The following is a 23085-nucleotide window of genomic DNA, read 5'->3' on the forward strand; positions in this document are numbered from 1 at the left end:
CCTCCTCTGACCAATCGGAACACGGCTGCTCTCGGCAGCGGTAGATGGCTTCTCTGATGGGCAAAGCCACACCAAAGGGCACTGACTCCAGGTCCTTTAGGGTGAAACCTAAACCAGTGAAATGAGAGGATTTTTTTTTTTCCTTAAACAGGTTACAACACTAGAAGCTGCATGGTAATTTAGAGGTTGTCTCCTTTGACCTTGAAGCCATGTATCATTTCTAATGCTGGCTGTGAGAAGAGGGGTTTCCAGACTGAGGTTTCAGTGGACAGGTGTGAATGTTTGCGTGAATGCAAATTTACACAAGTGTGGGCTGAAAAAGAGGATGCAACTCCAGCAAACCTTCCTCTGTATGGCTAAAAAACTAAAAAAGAAGCTGCTTTTCTTACCTTCTGAGGTGAGCCAGACTACAAGCTGCTCAGCCAGACTCTCACTTGTAAGCTTGACTTTCACACTGCTCTGTCTAGAATAAATAACCATAATAATTAGCAAGGTAAATGCTTTTTAAAGATGAATGAAGAATGAAGTTACTAAAGCATGATGCCTCAAAAATTATTGTTTCTGCAATTTGATCATTGCTTGTTAAAACATTTTTATTATATTAAGCAGAAGTAACAAGAAACCCCAAGGCTGTGATTATAACTACATATTTTCAACAATCATGTCAGCAAATTTGTTTCTGATCCAACAAAACCAATAAAAATCATAAAATTCTTCTCCTCTCAGTGCTGGGAGCTAATTTACCTTCTGTAGTGCTGATCACTGGCACAGGATTTCTGGCCTAAGAAAAACAGAAATGGGGGAGGAAGATCAACATGTTCCATCTAATGGCAACTGTACTGCTATGAACTGTACATTCAAATGAACACTGAACATCACTGCTACCTGTCATTATAAAGAACAGTCACTAAAGTGAGGATAATTTTCAAATTTGAAAAGGACTAAAGTTCCATGGAGCGTTATCTGTTGCTTTACATAGAGCTGAAAAAAATACCTCTGAATGTGCTCACATCAACCACAAAATAAAAGTCCAAACATGTGTCAGCAGAACAAGGTCTGACCAAATGTTTGCGCCTCCTGTCACTTCATCAATTTTTTTGTGTTAAAGCAAAAACATACAACAGAATTGGATGACAATCAAACCTGCATTACCTGCCTTTCTTCTCATATTACTGGGCCCTGAAGCATGAAACATATGGGACTGGCAGATAAGGGCGGGTTGTCTATATACTGTATGTTCATATGCAAACACAAACCAGTCCCTAATACAAATATAGTCATAGAATTTCCACACACACACACACACACACACACACACACACACACACACACACACAGACCTGCAGAGAGCTTGACCAGGTACTTCGAAACATCTGTAGAAGTAGCATTTTCATCTCCAATGATGTAAAGAGCATAACTCTGCGGAATGAGAAAAAAAAAAAAGAGGGGAGATTGGAAAAAAAAAACAGCAAAAAGTATTCCTCACTTTAAACTATGAGAGTTATATTCATTGCTCCCTCCAGGAATTTGCAACATTGCGATAGCAGCAATTAACACAAGTCCAACCAATTCATGTGATTTTTGTGCAATTTTATCCAATCACTTCAACTATTCTGCAAATTCGAGCAACACTCTGTACTGTCCCTGAAAACCTCACACCAGAGCTGCTGATCAGAGTTTGCTAACGCTACATGGTGTTACCTTCTAGTAAAACCTGTGCACAAAGACAATTTAAGCAACATGAATTGCAAATTTTTAGAAAAGTAGCCCTGAAATAAGAAATGTCAGGCCAAAGCAATTGTTGGAGAGAGTGATCTTTACAATTTTAGAGGTTATTTAAAAACTTACCCATGAATGTGAGTTTCTAATTAACTTCATATTTTCCAATTAACTTGTACATTTGTTTTTTTCAGTCTACACCTATAGCAGGTTCATGAGAAGCTGCAAGAACAACTGAGCGAATAGTTGATCAACCATATATTTTTAGCCATTTTTGTTATGACAGCATTATTCTTTCTTTTCTAGAAAGTAATGTAACAAAAGCATGTACATAAAGTACAGGGAGTGAGTAACAAAACTGTGAGGATCTGTGTAGTACTTCGCCTTATAAGATCACTGTGTGGTTGATATGAAGCATCCCTTTTAAGGGCTTAGGTAATGCAGCCACAATTAGCCAAACACATGTTGTGTGTCAGCGGGGTCAGACATGCATGCTGGTGCAACCTGCGCCACTCACAGACAAAACAAGGAACAGCAGCAGAAGTTTAAGAATGCAAACTGTCTCCAATAAGCACTAACTACAGACAGAAATTTTGTGATTTTAGATATTGTTAGATATTGTCTGTCTGTCTCCTACTCATCATTAATCCCTGTGGGCATCCTTTATGTACAGTATTAACACATTGGCATAAACTAGGGATATTTCGTTATAGGACTTGCTTTCAAGTGCACTTCCTGCCTCGAAAAGTGAAGGTTGAATCACCATCAGCACCACACACATCTTCATCAACAGCTGATTATCTGAATGTGTCTCAATCAACGTGGAACTCTTTTAACCTCACTTTTTTCGGTCGTGCTTGTTCGCACACACCAAAAAGACTAAGAGAACCTCATCAAAGCCAAGTACAAATAAACTCTCATCCCTCGCCACATCGCCCTAACTAAACAACAACTTTTGACAAATCAGACTTGTGCTATAGTGAGTTTTAAATTTTTTGATTATAGCTCCAATTTACGATTCCCTGTGATATTTAAAAATAAATCTGTTGATTGTGTCAAGTCCCAGTTTGGGGATCTTTGTGATTTGTATGAAATTGAAAAGTAATTTCCATTTACTGGAATATTGTAGAACTAATAATGATTTATATAACCATATAATTCAATTATATTGACATTGTGTGGCACTATGACTTTGGTACATTTTCTTTTTTTGCTAAATCATAATAATTTACTTATAATTATATTTGGTATCCTGACAGTATGCCTCTACACAGAGGATAGACTGGTTTGTCATCAATTACTTTAAGAAAAATTGTGTGACATGGTCATCTCAGAAGTATACCGCATCCTCAGTTCAGGAACCTTTGTTGCACATCATCCAGCTTTTTTCTAACTTAGATTTCTTCATGGTTTACTTTTAAATAACCCCCCCCAAAAAAATACAAAAACACACAATAACATAGTTGGGAGTGTTGTCCACTTTGCATATTGTGATTCAATGGTCTCATGATGCACATACTGTAACACACTTAAAGGGAAAAGCTGCATACATATTAGTAGCAATTTCACTGCCTTCATCTTTTAAAATGCAGATGTGCTTTGGTCATACCAGAACCAGCAGCCTGGTCCTCTGACAAATGCCAACCAGGTACGGAAATGGTGGGATCTCCTCCTCTCTTAAACAGCTGCTGAGCCAGCTGAAAATACAGGGAGGTTCTGCCCTCAGAAAGGAGGGACGCTGCATTTGAGCAACAAGAGCTGAGGTTGGAAAGATGAAGCAGAACAAGGCAAAAACAGAGGGAGGAGGAACAGAGAAACATAAGAAATTAATGACAGAGGGAACAGAAGATACTAAATAATATAGATTGGAATGTCAGAAAGGCAGACAATGCTGCCAAATCTATTCTACTACAACATGTCTCGTCTTTTTCCTGACTTGGTATCATTATGAACTAGTAAATGGGGCTCACCCTCATCTATAAGGCAGGTCTCAGTGAAGCCACTAATTAATGAAGGGTAGTCTCTCCAGTACAGGTCGACATACACATCCAACTGGAGGTCCCTGCAAACACATGAACACATCACACCACACATACTGTATCAGAGAATTTGTTTTTTTTTTTTCATTTCACTTCTACACAGTGAGGAATATTTCATCTGAAATGACAACAAAATTTCCAGTCTTTCATTAGTGATTTATCAGGTCTACCTTGTGCCAGGTCTTTGAGTGTTACACATCTCTGCACAGCAACAAAGTCACAGCTAAAAGTGGCTCCACACTCTCAGAGAGTGGCATTTAACTTGTTTTGAGCAGTAATTAAACACACAGCAAGAGTAGCAGCCATGAGTTATTACTAATCTGCTTAACAATAAATAATCAATAGTTTTTAATCACAGTACCAAAACCCCCACACAATTCTGTGCCATGTGCCTTAATGACTTACAATTATTTAACTTGTTAATAAAAAATAGGATACAACTTTTTAAAACTCAAGTGTATGCAAGTAAAAATGTTCTTCTAAATTCTTTATTACGTTTGCTTTCAGTTTCAGTGATTACCAGTGTTTTTGCTGTATGTTTCCTGTCTATTTACTCTGTGTGCATCTGTTGATCTAGCTGGTGATATGCTACATACAGTTGCTCAGGGATAAATAAAGCTGAACTGAATTTAAATTTAAAAAAGAAAAAAAAACTGCTTTAATTGAAATCATTTCTAGACATTTTACATTCCAAGGATAAACTAAATAACCCAAAAGTATTCAGTATTTTTGTTATGGTACGAGTGTAAAATTATAACAATACAAATAATCGCATTCGATCACTCATAATAATTTTAAAAACTGATGTTTAATATTGTATTTTAAAGAACTAAAACTGCATTTTATATTATATTGACTGTACAGTTGTTACGTAAATTATATTGTAACATTCTAGAAACTATACCGTACAGTGTTAGGTCACCACCTAATGAAGACAAATGTAAAGTAAATTTTATCTAATTGAGGTGTAAGCAGTGAAATTTGTTGCACTCTGCTGGGACATATTTCTGCCTTTTTCCCCTCAACTTTAATGTGTACTTCCTTTAATTTGAAGCCACAATTTGACATTCTCTGTGCACACTATTATATTCTATTATATTCTTTATTTCAATTATCTTTTGATAAACTGGTATTATAAGACATTTTTTAAAATTATAACCGATTTCTGCCTGAAATAATTGCAATAAATTGCTTGGAAATAAAACAAAAAGTGCGTAAACATTTGGTGCCACACTTCACAACAGCCCACATAAAAACCAACACAGGCAAAGTACTGTGTAGAGTGCCTCACTCTCCCTCTCCACCTATTGTGTTATTGTCACAATCACAGTGGTCAATTGACAACAAGTTTAAGTTTATTCCTCAATACGCATTGCTAAAGGGCCTTGAAAACACAGGAAACAATGAAAAATGAGTTCACCTGTTCTCATACAAATAGTTAAACACAGTTGGTGAAAAAAAATAGACCAGGTTTTGTTTTTGTGACAAGTGGAACAAGTCTCTCTTCTGTTTTGAAACCTTCATGTTATAAAGTGACCTTATTTTGCTTTTGCTGTTATTTAACATTCAGCTCTATGTAAGCACTACTATACTTCCCATATTAATTCCTAAATTAATAGTACATTTAATAAATAGTAAGATTAAAGATTTAGAACACAGACACCCAAGGACAAGCGTACTGGTTACCTGGCCAACTGCTGAAGCAGACAGACCAGTGATGAGGCTCTCGCTCTCTGCAGCTCATCCAGCTGCAACTCTTGGTAGAGCAGATGGAGAACATAGAAAAGTGCGGGAATGTGAGGGAAGAGAGGAGCCGAAGCGTCTAATTTCAAGGATGGGCTGGAGGGAGCAGACACCTAAGACAAAGGGAGAAGAGAGAGCAGAATTTAAATTGGAAAGAGCACAAGACGAGTGAGGAGTCATTGTTATTTTGCCTACCCTCATTTAAAATAAGGATGAAGAAAGGAATGAAAATGTCATGTCAAAAAAGTGCATCACAGCCATCATGGACTAATCTATACAGAGCAAACAAAGTCAATAACACTTCATGCAATATACAGATCCACTCAGAGTCAGTTACGTACAGAGTGTAGGCCATCTGTTTCTGTGGTAAAAGTGCTGCCAGTGCCACTGGAGTCTACTGGAACACAGACAGGCTGGTAAGTCATCTGACGATGGTAATGAGATCCCAACAAATAGTCCCAGTCCTGAGGAGACAGAAATAAAAGCCAGTAAAAAGGTGGGTGGATGCTCTGACTAGTCAATGTTTTGGCTAAAGGGCATATGACTGCATATTGTTGTTTACAGAATAGAAAACTAGACACGGCAATGAATCTTTTTTATTATTATGTGTATTTTATGTCTATTTTGAATCTCTGCTGTTGCTCAAACAACAACATGATGATGCTACTTGAGATCTGAAATCAGAGATTATGTTTTGGACAGGTTATTTCCTGAATGTTGCTTTTTTTTGTGCTACGTTTTGCATTTTTGATGGAGCAGCCTTGTGATGCAAAATAAATGTCTATGTATACTGACCATAAAGTGCTACTGTATTGTTTCATATCGTTCTGTGAACCATATGGAAGACACGGGCCATAGGCTGACAGGCTCAACAGCATGTTCCAACTTAATCTGACTCATGCGGTACCTCAGGACAAACACACAAACACCATACAACTGCACAGACCAAGCCTCCAGCTGATATTTGCTGACATTTGACGGTCATGCTTTGCTCTAATGAGAACATATTCTGTATAAACATACAGATTACTTAACTAACGTCCACCTTATTTTGGAAAGTTTTAAAGAGCGTGTGTGCATGTGTCTGTTCAGGATTTTAAGACAGACTACAGGTAGTTGTTTCACTTATGTGATTTGAGACATATACTGAAACTGTAGCCTAGGTTACAAGATTTTGCCTACTTCGCTGGACTGGTAAAGGACCCCACTGGCTAGCCTTGATTCAAACCAAAACCCTTTTAGTTGTGAGTCAACACTTATCACTACACCATAATATTGCACATCTCATATGATACATTTCTCGCACAAACATTAAAAAATAGCTAAGACTTCTCCCTGACCGAGTTAAAGTATTCTTTTGCTTTGTGCCTTACCTTAAGTATAAAACCATCTGTCAAATGACAAAATGTAGAAGTGCAAATGTCTTTTCTGTCTTGCTTTCCTTACCATATGAAACAGGCTGGCAATTTAGTTTCAGTGCGGAGGCATAGTTAGAATACTGAAATATTTCAGGTCCTTATTAGCTACAGCCACAATATGTGATGTTAGCTGTTAGAATTAAAACATTGTTTCCAAGATGGAAGTTGATTTCGATTACTGAAGCGGATACAGTAAAGAATGAGGGATAATGAACACTTGTGTTTTCCTGATCTGGAAGTACTAAAATGTAATTAGTTTTAAAAGCTTTACTTTGGTTTTCCTGTTTTGATTCCCTCTATAGCGATGAAGTATCTTTTTAATGTGTTGCCAGCAAATGAAATGCTTCATCAACACAAACTTGTAATATCCTTCAGAGACTAAAAGTCTACAGCTTTTTTTCTTACTACAAATCAAAGATGGTGATTTTTGCCAATTGTGCTGCACACATCACAACATATCATACTTAAGTTACACACCTCATCAGAGCCTCCATCAGAAGGACGTGCCTTCTTGGCTGCAATCACTGGGGAGAGTGGCACTTCAAAATGCAGCTGGAGAAAGACAGAAAAGGGCAGAAATCAAGGTCAAGACATTTGAAGTAGTAGTAAATCAAGGTCAATTAAGGTTTTGTGAGTTTACAGCTATCTCACGTTTCTTGTCCAGGTCAGACGTTCAGTGTTGTAGCCCATCAGTGTCATAAAACAGGTGACAAACAGGTTCCATTCTGCATGGGCACTGGGACCACCAGGTGCATTGTAGATGTTATACCACTTCACTAAAACCTGCATGATAACAGATGAGCATATGTTTCTAAAGATTTTACTAAATAAATAATAAATTTAAATTACTTCACAAAGTAATTTTTATAGATTGAGATTTATGTCATTTTAAATAAAACAAAATTGAAAGACACGACATCTGGCTGCACTGTACCATTGGTTCTCTGTGTAAAGAGTCTTACTTTATGTTCAATAGGATTACCAAGATCTATGATGGGAGTTTCTTTTGCAGTTGTTTTACATAATTAATAAATTCCACAAACCTTCATGGCAGCTTCCTTGGGCAAGATGAAACAAATTGCCCGAAGGCACTTCTTCACTGAATAGGAGAAAAGGGACAGAAAAGGTGACAATGGAGAAATGCCAGGTGAAATTTTAAGAAAACAGTAGGAATGTATGTAGATCTGAAACAAATGTTTACTTAGTTTCTGTAAACTATAAAAGATCTTAAGTCCATTTGCTTTGTTGAAGAAAGTACCAAAGTACCAAGACACTATCACATTTATTTTTATTTTTTGCATCTTTCATTCCCCTTAATGCCTGTCAATTCTCTACTTTGGCTTTTTATTAAACACATAAAATGCCAACAATAGAAATGTGTGGATTGAAAAGATGAGGACACCAAAGGCCAAGTATTGAGAGCTGATAATAATGGTTTAATAATGGTTAATAATAATAATGGTTTTACATATTCAAATAAGATGTACCTCAATTTGTATCTAAAAATGTGTACTAAAAAACAAAAGTGTTAAGTGTTTTGGTCTCAACTGGAGCTGAATACAAATGAGATCAAAGTATAGTACTTTGTCGGCACTCAAAGACAAGATGTTTTCCAAAACCTGATTAACACTACCATACTACTCTTGAGCTGTATTCATTATATGGCATCCAGCTGCAATAAACATTAAAATCACTGTAGTCTAAACCAGGTTCAAACTGCACTCCTATCGTCCAAATCTCCTCAAATCTAGTTTTGGCAAAATAATACACTGGCAGTTTTAATGTGTTTTTTAAAAAATAAATAAATAAACAAACAAAATACACAGAAATAAATAAAAAAATAAAAACAGATGTCACATGAAACAATCCTCCTGTAAAATAATTACAATATAGAATATATTAGTCATGTTAGCGTTAGGTGCCACATGAAGTTTCTGAAGCATTATTCCAGATGCCAGAAGACCATTTGCTTTGTCCAGCAAATGCATAAATGCTGAACTAGAGAAGACCTATTCTCATTCTCCGATGAACTGAACTGAGAAGAAACTTAAACAATTTTAACAGAACAGTTTTTCAATTGCTCTCATGATTTGTGCATTTTCTCCATAATATAAAAAAAAAAAAAAAGAAGAGAAAAGATTTAACACTACAACAGTAATTAGTGCTACTGTGGTCCTAACAACTCTGACCAATCAGATTCCTAATCAGCATCACCAGGTTATCTTAATTGGACATCCAGAGTGGGAAAGGTCAGGTAAGAAGTGGATAAATGCCATTTCATTAGAAGGAAAGAGCCTTGTCTGTAAGATCAATTACTAAATAATGGGGACCAACACATGCAAAAAAAACACAAAAGCAGACACACACATTGCTGATACTGAGCTGAGGTAGAGAATGCAAACTGAAGCAGATCTTTAAAAAAATAAATAAATAAATAAATTAAATAATTAAATTCAGGAATCCGTAGCATCTAGTTTGCAAAAACAGATAAGCCAGCTAAACACTGCTTTAGTGTGAAAAATAATATTTACAAAGAGACAAAGTAATTTTAAACATTTTTACTAAAATGTAACTTATTATGAAGACATAAATTGATTACGGAATGGAATATAGAAAAAAGAATGAAAAACCATGAAAATAAGGTTCTGATTTTACTCTCTGAGAGACACACATGTAAACTACACTAATGTCGAGACTTATTATTATGAGAGGTGCTGTGTGTGTGTGTGTGTCTGCCTTGTAATGGCATCCTCAATGCATCAAGATAGTACGTCACTGTATAACAACATACAGCAGCTCTAAAACCTAATTTGCAGGACCTAACTGCTCTGACTCAGCCATCTGTGTGTGTGGGTGTGTGTGGTCTCACATCAAAAGTACACATTTTAACAACAGAAAGCTTTACTGACAAAAGTGATGGTTGCCTGCTGGCCAGTGCATCTGAGAAAACCACATACAGTATTTTGTTGCCATCTTACAGGTGTGTGGGTGTTTGTGGTTTTATTATTGACACCACTGTAACGAGGACATTTTAGCATTGGGGACATTTTATTATGGGGACAACATGGCTGGTCCTCACACCTTCTGACAGCCGTTTGAGGGATAAGATTAGCTTAATGTTAGAATTAGGTTTAGTTTGGCGTTTGGGAAAAGGTTGGGGTAGACATTTAGTTGTGATGGTGAAGGTTAATAAAAGAGGCTAAGGAATGCATTAGGTTAATAACAACTACAGAAAAAGACACATTTGTGTGTGTGCCTTACCCAGCTCTGAGGTAGCAATTTCTGGTATAGAAATCCTCAGCACTGTGCCACTGCCGAGGTCCTAGGAAGAAAGAGAGAGAATATACACACAACAATTTATAAACTTGGAGTTGGATGGAACTGGATGAGCTCTGTCAATTACAGCACGTGCAGAGCTAAAGAAAGCAGAAGCAGCAACATCACACATACTGACCAGCCACAGCACAGGAGTTACTAAAAACATCAAAAACGGCAATTCAAGGGTTCCAGTAATTTCTTCAAATTTTAAAAAAATCATCTATTTAGACTCAAGGATGTGTGCCTAGATTTTTAAATTTTTTTACATTTACATTTGGCACAACCATCTAGCTGGACTCATGCATGAACTTATAAGTCTGCAAAGACATGTATGCGACTAGCCTAGTTGGCAGACATATACAACTGTAATACAGTAATCCTGGCTACATTTAGCATATTTCACTCAAAAGCAAAAAACTTCAAATCCAGTTTTAAGAAATAAAAAAGCAAGATAGCATTTAAAATACAATTTATGAATCTGAAAATAAGTTATACACAATCTGGCATATCAGCCAACACAAATTTAACAAAATAGCTTGTTCTTAAAAGTTTTGCACTCTACTATGACTCCACCACCCACAACGACCTCAATTACGACAGTTGAAACATAAAAACTAAATTATGACCTTGCTAAAGTAGATTTCATGTAAGAGCTGCTGTATTGGATTGAATTAGATTGTACAGGTGTATCTAATGTAGTGCCTAGGTAGTGTATAATTGCAAATTTATTTCTTCAGTGTGTCATTAATTGCAAATTTATTTCTTCAGTGTGTCATTATTTCACAGCACTGTTGAACTGCTTAGACAGAAACCCTGATAAAAAATAAAATTGATCTGAAACTCCAGTGCGCTGGATTAACAAAGCATTATTGTCCACTGGCATATGGGGTCAAAAGAATAATCAGTGCATGTCTTTAAAATATGAAAAAAGCAGGAGCCTGTAGATAAGGGTTTGCACAAAAGAGGCTTTCTGTTCGTGTGTGTGTATCACTTGTTAGTCGCTTTAGAAAGAGCGTTTGCATAATGACTAAATGTAAATAGAAATGTAAATGTAAATGAAAATGTCAGAAATAAACACTGATGCTCCGATAGTGTCCAAGGGCTGAAGAGGCGGTCTATACAAAGTCTGACAGGTCTAACCCACAAGGCAGAAACATCCACACACTTTCTTGTTTTCATTTACTGCTTTATATGCTGCTGATTTACACACACACACACACACACACACACACACACACACACACACACACACACACACACACACACACACACACACACACACACACACACACACACACACACACACACACACACACACACACACACACACACACACACACACACACACACACACACACACACACACACACACACACACACACACACACACACACACACACACACACACACACACACACACACACACACACACACACACACACACACACACACACACACACACACACACACACACACACACACACACACACACCTAATAAGAAACAACACTATGAGGGAGAGTCCCACTGTGGTAAGTAAACGGTAAGAACAGCAGCAGTCTGAAGTTCTCTTAGATGCACTTCTACCTCACTTTGCATAGAAAGCAGACAAACATACCTTTGTATATTATTGTAAAACCAAGGAGGTTTACTATAATATGAAAAATTTACAGTGCACCAAGTATCCACTAACTTTCCGCTATCTAAACTATGTTTTTTGGCCATGTGTACCAGAATAGCACCAGAGTCAGAGTGAATCTAAAGAATCACATCAAAAGATTCATCAGTAAAATTGTTATGAGTGCCAATTGACAAACATTGAATGCATACATAAATTCTAAATTTTACTTTAAGGTAGCATTAAGACAAACTACTACAGATAAAACCACAACTTGTAACTTCTAATTCTTGAAAAGTAAAATTCTAAATGATTTAACCAAAGATTTCTTTATTGGCGTGCTGGAGATAACAAAGTTTGCCATGTTGAACACACAGACACACATGCACGCACACATCAACCAACCTACCAGATTGACCCGGTTGCATACGGGATCCCGCAAGGCACGTATGTAAGGTGTGGCTTGTTGGAAAGAGAAATCCTCCAAAAATGAACCTTCATGGTGTTTAATGTTGGGATTTCTCAGCTCTGAAACTGGTGAAGGCATCACAGCCTGGAGTGGAGTGGGTAGGAGAAATGAACAGGTGAAGAAAAGATCAAGAGAAACCGGGAAAACAGACAGACATAAAGCTAAGATGAGGTAACTGTTAATTTTAAAGTAGGTCATAACAAAGACATAGGCAGCAATACAGGTTAAAAGTGTATTTGATGAAACTGTAACTATCAGTGCAGAAAGGTCAATGTTTACATGTGGGTCTACCTCCTCTAGTCTCTGGAGGTGCCTACTGCCAGCATTAGCTGGCGTGCTGACATTCTCCACCGGTGTACTGAGGTGGGGGAGGTGGTTGGTCAGGCTGAAAGTAGGCGACAAGAGGCCAGGTACAAACACTTTACTGACCTAAAAAGGATATGAAAAAAGGAAACCCATGATTTTAGTCACCCAATAATAACCCTTCAATAAACACAAATATCCATCAGTCTGCTGCGTACTAAAACCATGTGTAGTGAACCAATAAGTCTTCTGAATTCTTGGAGGTGAGAGTCCATCCTTACCCTGGTGATTCCAGTGTAGAGAACTAGACTGCCGCAGGCCTCCAGAACAAGTGTGGCATCTATATTCTGAGGACCAAAGTTGTATTGTTATCAACATGTAAAGTCGGCAACGATTATTTGTTTTGACTAGTAATTTCTCAATTCATTGATAAAATTTCTCCATTAAAATATCAGCAAATTGTTACATTCACAAAATCCCAAATCTCAAGTTGAAATATTGAAATTGTTTGTCTGAGCAAAAGTCCTAAACACAAACATGGTTCACCTGTGTTCATACACCTTTTGAATTCCATGCCTTAAAACAATTTTTTGTCACAGAATATTTGGAGATGTCTGTGTATCCATTAAAAGTATGGCTTTGTAGATGGTAGGAATATGGAATAATGCAACATTATTTAATTTATTGACAGTGAACAATATAGGATTATCTTATACACTTTAAATTAAAAATCCCTATTTAATGGCAATTCACCGGCAGAGGTTCTGCATCTTTGGCATGGATGGTCGTGACAGAGGCAAAAATGAGCTGAGGTGTATCATTGCTCTCGATAAACTTTACACACCTGTGGAGGAAAAAAAATGTTACTTACAACAAGAAAATGCAAAGTGAGCATTTATTCAATGCTCTATATATTGGAGCGACAGTTGTAAGGTCCTAGATGTGATACATTTGATACTTTTCCAAATTTTATATGTCCCTTAAAATTCTATAATATATTATATGTGCATGTTCATATCTGTATCAAATAGTCATTGTCCATTTGTCTGACCTGAGCTGTTGATGAGACTCAACCAGAAAACAGAGGTAGCGGTTCTCACAGAGGTCAGAGGTGAGGAATACTTTAGATGCCTGGCTGCTCATCTCCCTGCAAACACAGGAAGTTTAAGATTCATGTGAAACAATACCAGTTGCCACACAGGAGCAGCAACAATAAACACAAAAAAAAACACAAGAAACATTTTGAGGAAAATCTCAAATTTTCAATTGCTGCAAAGATTATAGACCAACTTTTGAGCTAGAGATTATCAAGTACCTTTGAAGACATGATAATTCTTTCAGATATAGGAATTAAAATGTTCCCCCCCCCCCCCCATGTCCCATGAACTACAACCTCACCCACTTTTTGGTAATCCAGTAGTTCTAAAAGTTGCTAATTTAGGCCAGTTAGTCAACGGAAAATCCTTCACTTCTTTCAAACTGGGCAATACCAACTTTCCTTATGGTGCAATATAAAAAATAAAAAATTAAAAAAACACCTGTGAGGACTGCATTATTACAAAATGTACTAAAATTACCTTAAAATATAATTTTTTTCCCCTTTGAAAATGATCTAACATAGCACCAGAGAACTAAATTCATGGAATTCTGAAGGCTACAGTAAGCAACCATATTTTGAGCTTGACACAGTAAACACCAACAATTAAGGACAAATATTTAATTACATGGGGGATGGCAGTTGTAGAGTGTTAAGAGTTGGTAGAGTGGCCCCCTACAAACCATAGGGTTAGAGGTTTGCGTTCCCGTCCACACGTTGAAGTGTCCCTGGCCAAGACATTGAACCCCCAACACCCCATCCCCAGCCCCATCCCCATCTTCAGTCATGCCGTGCCGGTCCCAAGCCCAGTAGAAATTGGGGAGGGTTGTCTCAGGAAGGGCATCCAGCGTAAAAACTATGCCAAATTAACGTGCGGACAAATTATCTACTGTGGCGACCCTAAACTCACAGGAGAAGCCGAAGTGCTTTAAAAAAATAAAACAAATAAAATTTTGTTAAATAAAACTATCAATAATTTTTTCAATAATTGTACGTCATTGACGCATTTAGAGGCTGTACAGATCCTGTATCTTTGGTCTCTGTTTTCAGTAGAGTTCCATCCTGGTAATACCTGTGACAGCCAGCGGTGACCGTCTCACTCCACAGCTGATCCATACAGAGGGCTGGAATGATGGGTTCCATCTCTGGCAGGAGGATCGTCTCATTGACCGTGCTGTTAGGAGAGGGTAACAAACCATGGTGCCCTCTTGGGGACAGGCAATGGAAAGACGTGTTGAAGCGAGCTGCACCGGAAAAGGAAGGAGCTGCCATTCCTGGAGAATGGGCGCGACTGGAATAGAAATATGGAGGTAGAGGGATAATAGTAGTTGTTAGTTAGAGTTGTGTGGTGTCTTGTATCAAATTTGTAGAACTATTTCTTTAAGAAAGAAAACTTTTATGAGCCTGATTAATCTAAAGTTAAACTCACCTAAGGGCAGCCATGTTGGATATACTTGGACAATGAACACGTGAGTGTAATCCTGGTGAAGATGTCAAGATTTTACTGTGCAGAGCACTGTAGTGGAGAGCAGAGCCAGTGCCAACAGGACAACTAGAAGCAGAAAACCCAGAAAAGGGTCAGATACAAGCAAGGCACTGCAAAAATATGACACACAGTACACCTCACTTTCATTACCTTGTTCCAGTTCCAGAACCAAGCCCAGTTGCCCCAATACCTCCAGATGGGTCCAGGCGGGAGACTTTACTGAGGAGAGAGGTCAGAAAGCCTGAAGCCAGCACACCCAAAGGTGTGCCACCTGCCTCTGATGGAATCTGCAAGACTGCAGATCGCTCCTGATGGAGAGGCAATGCTCAAAGTCAGGAACAGGTAGATTCCAGGTGTGTAGGGGTGTGTGTGTTTGTGTGTTTGAGTGTTTGATTACTCACATCATGTGTAACCTTGCGCAGGGCCCAGACAGAGTGTATTCCCTGTGCTATGTCATAAGACACAACTATAGACGGCTCACTGCAGCTAAACACTATTTTCATGGTGGAGTCAGACACATACTGCACACGAGAACCCTCAAACAAGCCTTGAAAAACACACACATAAACACAGTGACATTCATTATTCAGAGAGCAAAACTACAAAGACCCAAAGACAGGAAGTCTGTGTTATACCTGCAGGTTTACAAACTACTGGGGCAATCTCATCTAGAGGATGCAGCATGCTGAACACTGTGGGGAGCAGCTCCCTGTGGAGAAAACACGTTTAGTATCCCAGTAACTGGACAAACGACTCTGGTTAGAGACATCTGTACAGGTTTTGAACTTTTATGTGTCTTTACTCTGAGATTTGGCATGCACAAGTGTGTGGGGGTGTGCAGTGTTAGTTGGTACCCAGGTGGGTTGAGTTGTGCATCACCAGCTGTGTTTTTTCGTTCCAACAGCAACCCAAACTTGGTCGCCCAAACATTTGATACCTATAGGAGACAACAGAACAGATCAACAGAAAAAGACAATGTTAACATACTATTTATTGTGTTCACATACTATTATAATATTGTGTAATAAGGACATCCTTTATCTTTCTGCGATGCTAAACTGAGCTTTACCAGATTATAGTCAGTTACATAGACCAAGCAGGAAAATAAAGACAATACTTTATTTAATAACAAACATAACTGTTACTTGCAGGCATATATTTAATATTTTATGACTTTTTATTGCACCTAATACGGTAAATAAGATAATAATTTTTGCTATCTCTGGAGGGTCAAATAGAGGGCAGCACCCCAAGAGATCCAAAAAGGTTCTCACAAGGACTTGGTCTGCCTGATAACCTCTTGAATCATTTCAATTATTTACTGTCATTTACTGAGAGTGAGTAACAACTCTTCTGACTACTAAATACCCAAAACTTTAACACAACACTTGATAGACCGTGAGCAAGAAATGCAAACACAGTAGCCAAACATTATTTCTGCAGAGCAGCCCATAAACACTTTTTTTAACATCTTGTTGCTGTGCAACAGACTAAAGAGACTGACACCATTTAAAAACATAACCATTAAGTCCACATGCATTATCGCGTACAAAAACAAAATCACAAATATGTGCATATGTATAAGCGGAGTGTATACCTCATTTCAGTTCAGTTCAAACACAAGCAAGCACTTCAAGCAGGCATGTTTTACAAACAATTAAACAGAAACACCTGATTTGGATGAGGTTCAGTCTCACTGTCAACCATCCAAATTGTCCATTATTATTGTTTAGCCAGACAATAGCCTGGCTTTGGGGAATATCACCAATTGAACAAACAACAAAACGTCTGTCTGCTTGCCTGCACACACGCTTGAGTGCATCAAGCATGTATATAGAAAAGATATATTTAGGGAATGGAAGACAGAAAGCATAGTGTGAATACTTAAATAAGATAAGCATGCAGGATTCAACACTGACCTGCAACTGCCCATTTTACTTTGAAAATATTCGTATTAATTACATTTTGCTTTATGGTAGTATTTTATGTTAGAGTGGAGGTACATCAGTCATCTGGTAACCTGGAGTTCCAAACTTCCATTGCAGCTTTTATACATAATTATATGTTAGCAGGCAACTTTAAGTTGTGGTAAAATGGGTTTATATTTTTATATGGAAAAATGCCAAGTTGTTATAAAGTAAACTAAATATTGGTAGAGTAAAATGGATTTTTATAATTGGTATAAAAATAAAGATTGTTTAGGAACTGGTATCAAATTGGTACCAGCCTTAACCATTTAACCCAGCCCCATTTGTAAGTTTATTAGATTCACCGAGCTAAAAGTAAGTCCAACAGTCCTTCGGTAAATACAGTGGAAAAATGCCAAGGTTCTAATCAAATCAATCTAAAGATTTTTGTTTTGTCCTTTCGGCTTATCCCGGGAGTTCAGGGTCGCCACAGTGGATCATTGTCTGCATGTTGATTTGGCACAGTTTTTATTCCAAATGCCCTGACGGCTCCCTACCCAATTTCTATCGGGCTTGGACCGGCACTGCACAGCTGGGGAGGCGAATGGGCTGTTAGGGGTTCAGTTCACTCTTCAGAGAGAGTGAATACTTTCTAGATTGGTCCGAAACTACAGCGTTAACATGTTTCTAGGCCTGGAAGAGAATATTTGGCATTTTAGATTTTTGGGTAGATACTCTATTTTTGGATGTAATATTTATCTTTATCCTTTTTTCCCCCTCATTACATAGGATGTTTGATTAGCTCAGCATTGAGCATCTGTCACACACACACACGAAACAGTCACCTGAACTGTGATTTGTGATTGACAGGTCATTGCTGTTGACAGCTTAACTTTATATTTGAGATCAAGCACCTTCTCCGTCATTTATTTTCTGGCAGGGTTTGAAATCCCCTCTTCCCCTGGGAGCTTTCCAATATTTGCCAACTATTATTACCAAAGCTCTGGAGCCATAAAAATGACATATGGCGTAGACTTACATGTTTTTGGATATTAAAGTTAAAACACTTTTACCCGGATGCTTTATCATTACACATGTATGCAATCTGCACATATCAATATAAGGATAGCCAAACTGGCTAGTCTGTGGCAAGTTATGCCTATGAAAAATTATGAAAACAGAAAAAGATCAAAAGCTGAAAAATTGGCAGATATATTAGAACTTTTCTGTGGGTTGTCACTCCTCCCTTCCTGTACAACCAAATAGCAATCTCTCTCTATCCCCCTTACCGGGAAGGGTAGCGGTGCAATGAAATCCTTCCCAGTCACTGTGTGAACATTCACACAACTACTCTGGATGATGCAAACCGTCTGCTCCACTTCTTCCTCTGCAACATTAAAGATATTTTATTGTTTTTTATTAATGACGTTTAAAAGAACCACAATATAAATTTAAAAATTTAAGGATTTTTTACCTTCTTTTTTATTTTTAGGAACAGCAAAGCTACACCATAAGGCCTGCAGACACAATATAAAATGACCTCATTAACAGCTATAAATGTTTAGCCAAGGACAGAAAAGATGTACAGTACACCCTAATCAGCAAATCCACTGTAACCTACCTGCTGCACTGGGCTATCGACAGTAAAGGCTTTGTATACGCTAGAGGCTTGGTTCCGACTGCCCTGGCTCCAGACGACCACATTTCCTGCTACATAGAGCTCCTCTTCAAACTCCACATACTCCTCACTGACTCCAACACAGCCCTTTCTAAGCTCCCAGGATTCCTGATAATCAAAGCACATCTATTAGGTCAACACAACAGGACCTTTTAAGACAAGAATTTTCTGTGCTAAGCAAGATTTTAATTTAAAGCAAAATTAAATAAAATTCTACTTAGCTTACTTCTGTTTTGTTTTTTATATTTCTTGTTCTTTTGTATTTTGCAACCAGCAGTTACTGTATTGCTGCAATGTTAGTATTACTATAGTAACTAAAGCAGTAATAACACGCAAACTCACCCTCTCTCTCTCCTGCAGACTGACTTCCTGCAGGGATCCCACAAGCCCAGCAGCGCCATCAGAAGACCAGAGCTCGGAGGCAGGCTGAAGCTCTCTGAGCTGCAGGTTGAAGGCATTTGGATGGTTTTTGCAGTGCTCACGGCCAAATGGGACAAACGACTGCAATTCCCCTGCGGCAATCATCGTGGCTGTCTCTTCATACACGACTTCCGACATGAGTTCCAAATATCAGCATTATTTCTGGGAGGAATAGGGCACACACAAGAAAGGAAATGGTTATAAATGACAAGATAATTCTTGTTTTTATTTTTTTTACTGGCCACAGCGTATAAGCCCATATTAAGCTAACCTAGCAAAAATATTAAAATCCATATATTGAATATTTTTAGTAAATGAAAAAAAAGTATGTGGGACCTGAAGAAGTGATTGAAAATAGAAACAAACAAAAAAAACATCTGATTGAACTGCACCGCTTTTGAACACAAAAATATTATACCAAAATAACGCTTAAATTATAAAATTATTAAATAACAATGTAAACCTGATACAACATTTCACACTGTGACAATGAGTTTCAAGGCATAATCAGTGGGGTTTAGGTGATCCTATTCAAAACAACAAAATGTGTAAAGCTGCAACAATTAGTCCACTAAAGTTCAAATATGTAGCTTTTTCCTTTTATTTTAGTAGAAATATGCTCCAAAACATATCTTCATATAGTGGATGCTGTCAATGGCTTTTGTGATGCAGACTAATTGAATGCCCTATTGAGCGAGGTTGATCCTTTTAAATTATCACAGGTCAATTATTTCTCCTTCACTAGTAAGGTTTGTAACATATCTAATGTAATTTCTTAGGATTAATACATGAAAGGCTGGGCAGAGTGATAGAGCTGGGTAGACTGAATTCAAGATGCATGCTACTACTACTGTGATCCTTAAAAGATGGATATTGTAGTTTTAATGAATCACTAGAAAATAATTGTACCGAATTAATCAGAGGTATAATTAAGAACATTTGTTCTAGTTAGCTATTTTAATAATGTGTAAAATCATTGTCAAAATATATGAAATTTAAATAATCGTTGTAAGATCGAACAAACAGAAATGGAACTTATATAAAACTTAATCACACCTAATTGATAATAAGTACACTCTACATATAGCTTTACACGATGATTATTGTATTGAAAAAATGATTATTTTACGTTATACTAACACTTTCTTTACGTACATTATTATTATATAAGGTTATATTTGATGGTTAAATAGATTATATAATATATAGATATATAGTTAGCTCGGATGACACCGTCCCAAGCTTCCTAGCGCTGGCTCCAACGTTATCCTTACTGTTAAACCACAGTTACAGTAGACAGTTTTAGTTTTATCTCTCAGTTAGATGACATACTGCATCCATCACCATACAACTAACTGCATTATTTTATTTCTAATACTAGGTTATACGCGGTTGTTGATCCTGATGTCTACGAGAAGTTAGTTGTAAGTTGCAAGTGACAAAATAACTCCAGCCCAAACTTCAGTGTTTGACAGAAAATATAATGCCGTATTTTATGTAAATAATCCTGCTTGACAGTTAAGGCTAGCTGTACTTTTTGGCGTTAGCATGCTAACGCTAAAATCTATAGAGTACTATTGGTTACACTGTCTCGATTAGCACGCTAGCTAATGTTACCATCAGCTAGCTTTGAGTTTGTACATTGCGGCTAGTTAGACGTTAGACGCCACTAACCTGATAATAAGGAATAATCCGGCTCTTCTTGTCGCGGCGTCTTTGTATCTCTTTCGTTTGAATCTTTCTTGTGTACTACGCCGTCCCCTATAAAAACATAATAACAACTCAGACCAGGTGCTAAACTGTGGAGCTGATTACAGGAGGTTTTCAAATGAGCGCGGACATGTTTACAGTCCCGTCATCCTCTTCCTCCACGAGTAAACCAATCAGAAGTGAGAAGGAGGGAAGGACAGTGCTGATTAGTTGACTGCAATTACGCAGCTTTATCCAGAAACTGGTCCTCCTCTCAACATTTTAGGGTTAGGGGTTAAGGGGTCCTTCATACTTCATTCTCTTCAGGCAGTGTGAAGAAACGTGCTTCTGAGATTGTGCAGAAAAAAAAACACTACAAATATTCATAGTCACATTTGTATAATCCACAATAATGCACACTACATTTTAAGATATCTAGCGTGCACCACTCTTTCCTACTCAGGTGTAACACTGGTTTTAACAGAATCCAGTTTTCATTTTACTATGAATTCAAAGATAAAACTTTCCTTTGCATGATACATTTGGAAATGAATTTATTTTTGTTCAGACAAATTACTTGTGATTTGCTTTCTTTCTATTTTTCTAATAGGGAGGGGAACAAACTTCCAATAGGTAGATCCTATTATAATCCTTTGTTTTTAATGTTTTTTTTTTTTAACATATACCTTTATCTGTATTAAAACTACTTCACATAAATGTAATATAAAGTGCATTCAAAATGCATTCAAATCCCACATTTATTCCATATTTTATTGTTTTAATTTCAAATGGATAACATAAAAAAATTAGAAGAACAAAGTCAAAAAAACTTCAGATTCTGTTTTTAACTTTGTTTGTTTTGTTTTTAGTTGAAAACTACTACTACTACTACTACTACTACTACTACTACTACTCATAGTAATTACTGTGTTGAATCTTGTTGGGTGGGCTCATCTAATTTGTTCTTGCACTTAGAAGGATGTAAAGCATGTGTAAACTGCCATCTTCAGACCCATGCCCCTGTGGGGTTTAGGTCAGAGCATTTTATAGACCTTGTACCAAATCCACTTCAAAATTACCTTAGCTGATTTGGGTCAGTGGTCTGCTAAAGGTGAAACAGTCTGGCCCTGTGGAACAAATTTCGGGCTGTATTCATTCTTCTCTCCACTCTTATCAGTCTCCCTGTTCTTGCTGCTGAGAAGTGGCTTCTCACAGTTTTGTTTAGACACTGTACAACAAAGCCCTGGTTGATCAAGCATTGCTGACATGTTTGTTCATATGGCATCTCTGCAGAAAACTTTGGAAGCTGTGTTGCCTCAGTGAGCACACCTCTTCGTTTTGGCCAGACAGCCGACTCTAGGAAGACTTCAGAGGGTTTCAAATGTGGGTTTCAAATTCAATTGTATTTCACAATTTTCAAAGTCAGATCAAGTCACTGTGTTCCTGGGAATGCTGGGAAATTACATTAATTTAAATAATTTAAACTGATGAGATGAATCTAGACTATTATGTGGCATGATCACTGAAAACATGGTTGAATGAGGATATTAATAAATGATGCAGAGAGACTTGCTGTCACCCCATCATTTAAGAATAAATAGGCTGATATTTATATGGGGAAGCGCTGTATAATTACCAGCATCTGTTTAAAGTCACACCATTTAGACTCAGGCAACAATCAATTAACCATTGTACATGTTATTCTTATGTTTTTGTCTTTTTTTAGTCAAATAAAATAATTCTTCAGTAGCTTTCTATAAAAATATTTTCAAATGTTTATAAAGAAAATCATCCATCTACTGAACAGGAAAGTGTGGTTGTTGACAGACTGCACCATCAGTGTCGTGTATCTTGTTACTCTTTCTGCATTCCTGAAATCACATTCAGCAAAAAGTGTTCATGAAAAATTATATCTGGTTCTGAAGGTGGGAAGCCTGGGCAGAACAGGTGCTGACAGATGTGATGGATGTCACACAACAACACGGTATGATCTGAATGCGTTAACTCTCACAGATAATAACAGTGGAGCTCCCTGAGTGAGTGTGTCAGAGAGGGAAAGGGAGATAAAGTGAAAGTGAGAATGCATCATAAATCTGAAAATAAAAGGGAAGTAAAAAAGACAGAAAACACAAAAACAAAAATGTGTCTTCCTAGGTTTGATGCAAATGTATAAAACAAATATT

General features: G+C 37.4%; 2 protein-coding genes across 7 annotated transcripts in view; one reads left to right on the top strand and one right to left on the bottom strand.

Moving 5' to 3' along the window:
* The window catches only part of anapc1 (anaphase promoting complex subunit 1), a 48542-nt gene extending 27452 nt beyond the window's left edge, over window positions 1–21090 (bottom strand). For 2 of the 6 annotated variants that reach the window (XM_067514311.1, XM_067514303.1), the window contains exons 1-28: window positions 20888–21088; window positions 19136–19375; window positions 18737–18901; window positions 18590–18632; window positions 18405–18502; window positions 16063–16145; window positions 15844–15917; window positions 15610–15755; window positions 15359–15516; window positions 15152–15274; window positions 14795–15013; window positions 13678–13773; window positions 13380–13470; window positions 12908–12973; window positions 12603–12752; window positions 12264–12407; window positions 10181–10241; window positions 7963–8018; window positions 7571–7702; window positions 7397–7471; window positions 5843–5965; window positions 5445–5614; window positions 3690–3781; window positions 3329–3477; window positions 1341–1419; window positions 745–781; window positions 390–463; window positions 1–108 (exon numbers count right to left, since the gene is read on the bottom strand). The exon at window positions 1–108 is cut by the window's left edge and continues 71 nt beyond it. In XM_067514311.1, coding sequence (XP_067370412.1) covers window positions 1–108; window positions 390–463; window positions 745–781; window positions 1341–1419; window positions 3329–3477; window positions 3690–3781; window positions 5445–5614; window positions 5843–5965; window positions 7397–7471; window positions 7571–7702; window positions 7963–8018; window positions 10181–10241; window positions 12264–12407; window positions 12603–12752; window positions 12908–12973; window positions 13380–13470; window positions 13678–13773; window positions 14795–15013; window positions 15152–15274; window positions 15359–15516; window positions 15610–15755; window positions 15844–15917; window positions 16063–16145; window positions 18405–18502; window positions 18590–18632; window positions 18737–18901; window positions 19136–19351 — 3028 coding nt within the window. In that variant the 5' untranslated portion in view covers window positions 19352–19375; window positions 20888–21088. Of the gene's footprint in view, window positions 109–389; window positions 464–744; window positions 782–1340; window positions 1420–3328; window positions 3478–3689; window positions 3782–5444; window positions 5615–5842; window positions 5966–7396; window positions 7472–7570; window positions 7703–7962; window positions 8019–10180; window positions 10242–12263; window positions 12408–12602; window positions 12753–12907; window positions 12974–13379; window positions 13471–13677; window positions 13774–14794; window positions 15014–15151; window positions 15275–15358; window positions 15517–15609; window positions 15756–15843; window positions 15918–16062; window positions 16146–18404; window positions 18503–18589; window positions 18633–18736; window positions 18902–19135; window positions 19376–20887 lie in introns of all 6 variants that reach the window. The other 4 variants (XM_067514350.1, XM_067514320.1, XM_067514331.1 and 1 more) reach the window with 2 other exon arrangements.
* pank1a (pantothenate kinase 1a) overlaps window positions 1–23085 on the top strand; it is a 283668-nt gene that overhangs the window by 233969 nt on the left and 26614 nt on the right. The gene's annotated exons all lie outside the window — the stretch shown is intronic.

This window comes from Channa argus, chromosome 1, assembly GCF_033026475.1.
Source record: "Channa argus isolate prfri chromosome 1, Channa argus male v1.0, whole genome shotgun sequence".
Lineage (NCBI taxonomy): Eukaryota > Metazoa > Chordata > Actinopteri > Anabantiformes > Channidae > Channa > Channa argus.